We start from the raw sequence: 4,726 nt of genomic DNA on the forward strand, positions 1-4,726 counted from the left end.
TTGTAAATATTAAAGTAGAACGTAGTTGGTTAGCCAATTTGCTCCCTAGTGGAGAAACAGGATAAAAATATTGTAATTTTTTTAAAAAATCAAACGAGTCTAAAAGTAGCGTTTTGTTGCTTTTATATTTTAAAGATCTTCTAGCTCTCCACGCACACACGAACGTACGCTCCACTACTGAGAGGATGAAAAACAGCGGTTATTCGCCCACGATAACCTGGTTATAAATATGAATTAAATATGAATTAAAGCGGTACAAAAAAAAATCTGTCTCCGCCCCTGACAGCCGGTATCTCCAGAGCCTTCCCTTTCCACCCACGTGGCTGGGAGGAGCGTCGTCGAGGCATGGCTGTTCCGGGGTCTGGCCTTGCCTTGTATCCAGAAAGGGGACACAGGATCGTGAGAAAGACCCGATCCGAGGCTGGGCTCAGCTGGGCGGGCGAGAGCGGGATGCAGCCGTGAAAGGAGGACGGCTGGGGTGTGTGTGTGTGTGTATCGGAGGACCGGGGCGCCTGGGTTTATTTCCCCCCCACCCCCAAAGACAGGAGCATTTAGGGAAAGTTTCCTTTACTCAGCAGGGACGATCCCCTCATTCTCATAAGCCTGCCGATGCCATCCCTTCGCGGGTGAGCGTGGCTAGAAACTATTGCTTGCGGGGAAATAAGAGGCGGAAAAGGCAAGGGCGATGGCGGTCAAAACGCGTGTAATTATGGTGCGTCCAAGTCCTCAACAGCGTGTTTGCTGTTGAGATCTGTGCTGAAACAGCAACTTTAAAATAAAACCTAGATTGCAATTTTAAAAAGTTTGGCGGGAAGAGAGATAAACATCTCGGGCGGCTATTCGTGACGCTTTCCGAAGCTATGGGCGGAGCAATGTCCCACCTAAAAGACGGGGGCGCTAATGAAAATATTTAATATCTTATAACCTACAACATTTTAAAAGCAATAAGTGGAGCTGAGGTCAAACAAGAGGGCCCCTAGTGTCCTGGCGTTTTGCTTTTTGGTCTTTTCCATCCATTAAAAAAAGGGGAAAAAATGCTCCCTTGAGTCAACTTGGGTTCCTGGTGACTACATGGATTTGTAATTTCCTTGGCCATAATATGAAAACAGTTTCTTTGACCTTATTTTACAGCGTTTTGGGTTTTTTTTAAATCTTCCCACACTTATCTTCAGATGTTTGCCAATCCTCATACTAACTAGTCCAACTATGCTTAGTTTTTATAAACTCAGCTATCAAAATGGGCATTATTAAACACATACACTGGTAGGTATTAGAAGCTCTAACCACCTATTTATTTGTCTATGTAGTACAAAGATAACATTTATTTACTAAGAGATATGGCTTAATAATACAGTATAAAAATTTAAAACACAGCGGAAAAAATGAATGCAACGTTATAAATAAAAATAAAATAATAAAAAAAGTTAAAAATAAGCTAAAAATGCTTCCCCATAATATGAGGGCATTAAGATAGCAATAATTAAAAGATTCTGAGAAATTCAGGTGTAGGGGAAGAAAAACAAGAGAAAGGAAATCATGTTGGCGCCAGGTGAATTTCCCCAAGGAAATGATACAGACAGAAAGCTATAATTAAATAAGTCCTGTGGCTGGTATCCACTTCCTGAGGTTCAGGATGAAAGACTTGGTGGATACTGAGATCACAAGCTGTGAAGAGGCCTGTCTATCCCTTGAACTGAGCTTGAAAACCATTGATTAAACAGAGATTAATATATTTCCTTTTTAAAGATTGGGAGAATGTATGATGTGAGGTGATAGTGTGAGGAAGTGGGGAGTTGCCCTGTATACGCTTTTCTATATTTTATGTTCCTTATGATTATCTCAACATCAGTGAACTGAAAATTCCTTTTCCATCGTCAACACTGGCCAAGATTGCCTTGGGTTCCCTGGCCCCAGATCCTGAGCCTCGGAAAGGAGGGATCACCAAAGAACTGAACGTGACAGACAACATTTTACATGTGTGAGTGTGACTCATAGGCCTCCATCTATAGCATAAACTCTAGAAGAGGCAGGGGGCATGATCTATCAAGAGAAACAGCCTTAGAGGACCAGAAGAAGGGGTTGGCTGGTTTCTGCTTGCTAGTGCAATTTCATGTGTGATGTTGAGTTTGCCATTGAGATAGGGTTGACAGAGCTTGCTTTCAGAATAGAACATCATCCTTGGAGACCTGAAAGCAACAGAGTTTAGTGGTCAGGGCTAGTTTGATGAAAAACCCAGCATGCTGTAAGGTTTAAAATAGTGGTATAGAGCACTGCACACCAGAACAACTAGACACAAGAACAGTTTTTCCCCGAACACCATCTCTCTGCTAACAAATAATTCCTTCCATACTGTCAATCTAGTTATTAAGTCTGCATTAATCTTCTCATTGTTCCTATCACCCATCTCTTTCCACTTATGACTGTATGACTGTGACTTTGTTGCTGGTATCTTTAAGATTTATATTGACTTTCCCTATGACTATAATTAAGTGTTGTACCTTATTATTCTTGACAAATGTATCTTTTATGTACACCGAGAGTGTATGCACCAAGACAAATTCCTTGTGTGTCCAATCACACTTGGCCAATAAAGAATTATATTCTATTCTATTCTATTCTATTCTATTCTATTCTATTCTATTCTATTCTATTCTATTCTATTCTATTCTGTTCTGTTCTGTTCTGTTCTGTTCTATTCTGTTCCTATTCCTATTCTATTCCTATTCTATTCGGACTGGAAAGACCTAGGTTCATATTCTTGATTAGCCATAAAGCTCTCTGAGCCAAGGATGGTCAGCTTTACTTATTTTATAGAGTTGCTGGGAGGATAAAATTTGAGAGATATTATATATGTCACCTAGAATTCCTAAAGGAAGGTAAATTATAAGTGTAAAAAGTAAGGGGAATCAGTAAGATCTACACATTCAGACAATAAATCTTAATATCTGGTATTGTAGAAAGTACGGTGTTGATGTGAGACCAGTCTTATACAATGAGTCATTCATTATTTGTGTTACTATTACTTTCTAGGCAATGGAGAGCAGAGGAAGCTAGGATCCTGCGTGTTTCCATTAACTCCTTCTTGGACCATCTCTCCTTGGTGGTGGAAACTATGGATCTATTTGGACCACCCATGTCTTGATAAACTGTTACACCAGATCATGAAAGATTATGGATTTTGTTGGATATTGGACTTGGCCATTCATGGCTGATTTCAGAGGAGGCATTGGACAGCCCTTTCTTGGAGTCAGGATGGAAAACAGATGTGTACTTGCACTATGGTGCTCAAGAACCTGATAAACCATGGTGCACCAAGAAGTAGGCAAGCTTAGAGCTGCCTTGGCCTTTCCCCCCACTAACCTGATGTTCTCCAGATACGTTAGACTTCAAGTTCCACAAGCTTCTGGCTAAGGTTCTAGATTGGGAAGATAAATTTTAATGAAAGTTATGTTTATATGATATGTATTTTTATTACATTATCCTGTTCATCTTATACCCTGTATGCATTTACTAATAAAATATTTTTGGCTATGGGAGAAAACTGCTGGACAAATGACATGGGTCATAACAAAATCTTAAGAAATATGTTTTTTGGGGTGGCCTCCTGAATTAAAAGGTTTATGAACATGATGCAAACATCAGGGGACGCTAATAGAGTGTTCAGAAGAGGATGCCATCTGTGATCTAAAAATAGAAACAGGAAACATCATCTATTCTTTTCATTAAATATGTCCTGCAAGGCTTATGAAGTTATGACTGGTGATTTCTCCAGTAAATGAAATGGACAGATCTATGATTGGTTCTTCCATCCAGCTGGTTTGATAGGGCTGTTTTGAAATGTAAAAAGGAAATTGACATCTGAGTAGTTTTTTCCAAATCAAAGCCAAAATATGTTGGAAACATTAGTTTTCTGTTTTCTGTTGTTCCCTTGCTACGATATTTTTTTTCCTTGAAGGTCACACAACAATATGAGATTGATAGTTTTTAACATGAGGAAATCTGCCAATTCCTAATCCCATTTATCTAGGAGTAATCCCGTTTGGATTTAATGGAGTTAAAACCCATGTATGTTTGCACAGTGTTAAAACTGACAATGCATTATTTGTCTGCACTTCTGCCAAAAGCACCCAGCAGTTTGTGTAACTCTTAAGTGAATAAATCAATGTCCCCCCAAAGTCAATGTGAGACAGTACAAAACTGAGCAGAGATCATGGATAACACAACAAAAATATGAACAGACATTGATATGAATGGCAGCCATTGCCAGAAATATTGGGAAAATGCTTTGGGCAGTTACTTTCTCAACGGGCTCATGGCAATGATACATAGATACGATTGTTCTTATAACACATCCTTTCATCCGGCACAAATCAAACTACTTAATACAGAGAGCTCATTTCGGTGTCAGACACCCCCTTTGACAGGTATATAGCCTTCCAATATATAACAAGTGTGGCTCTGCTTCGCTCTAGTTGCTTACACCAGAGCCCCTCCCCCAACCTTTTGGGTTCTAGGGACCGGTTCCATGGTGAGAAGTTTTTCCTCAGACCAACATGTTTCATGTGCTGCCTGCATCCCGCAGATGGAGTTTTGCTTGTTTGCACTGCCCAGTTTCTGGCATGCCGGGCCCGGTACTGGTCCACAGACCGCGGGTTGGGAACCCCTGGTTTACACAATGCGGAACATACATGGCTTGATTTTGAATCACACTTGGCCCATAGTCTTA

At 40.2% G+C, this 4,726-nt stretch overlaps 1 protein-coding gene across 2 annotated transcripts; it reads left to right on the forward strand.

The window, feature by feature from the left end:
• The first annotated feature begins 241 nt into the window (after positions 1 to 241).
• Positions 242 to 3,745, forward strand: LAGE3 (L antigen family member 3). Of its 2 annotated transcripts, XM_058172669.1 has the most exons (4): positions 456 to 478; positions 1,132 to 1,263; positions 1,850 to 1,978; positions 3,031 to 3,745. In XM_058172669.1, exons 2-4 carry the CDS (start codon positions 1,238 to 1,240, stop codon positions 3,140 to 3,142), a joined length of 267 nt encoding a protein of 88 aa, XP_058028652.1. In that variant the 5' UTR covers positions 456 to 478; positions 1,132 to 1,237; the 3' UTR covers positions 3,143 to 3,745. The 2 variants fall into 2 exon arrangements, with proteins under 2 accessions (XP_058028651.1, XP_058028652.1); XM_058172668.1 differs by lacking the exons at positions 456 to 478; positions 1,132 to 1,263 and adding an exon at positions 242 to 374.
• Positions 3,746 to 4,726: the final 981 nt, after the last annotated feature.

The sequence above is a fragment of the Ahaetulla prasina genome, chromosome 2 (assembly GCF_028640845.1).
Source record: "Ahaetulla prasina isolate Xishuangbanna chromosome 2, ASM2864084v1, whole genome shotgun sequence".
Lineage (NCBI taxonomy): Eukaryota > Metazoa > Chordata > Lepidosauria > Squamata > Colubridae > Ahaetulla > Ahaetulla prasina.

Coding starts and splice junctions, on each gene's coding strand:
- LAGE3 (XM_058172668.1), top strand. CDS start 346: ATGGCTGTTCCGGGGTCTGGCCTTGCCTT. Junction 375..1,849: donor CCGGGGTCTGGCCTTGCCTT/GTATCCAGAAAG, acceptor TCTCAACATCAG/TGAACTGAAAATTCCTTTTC. Junction 1,979..3,030: donor ACAGACAACATTTTACATGT/GTGAGTGTGACT, acceptor ATTACTTTCTAG/GCAATGGAGAGCAGAGGAAG.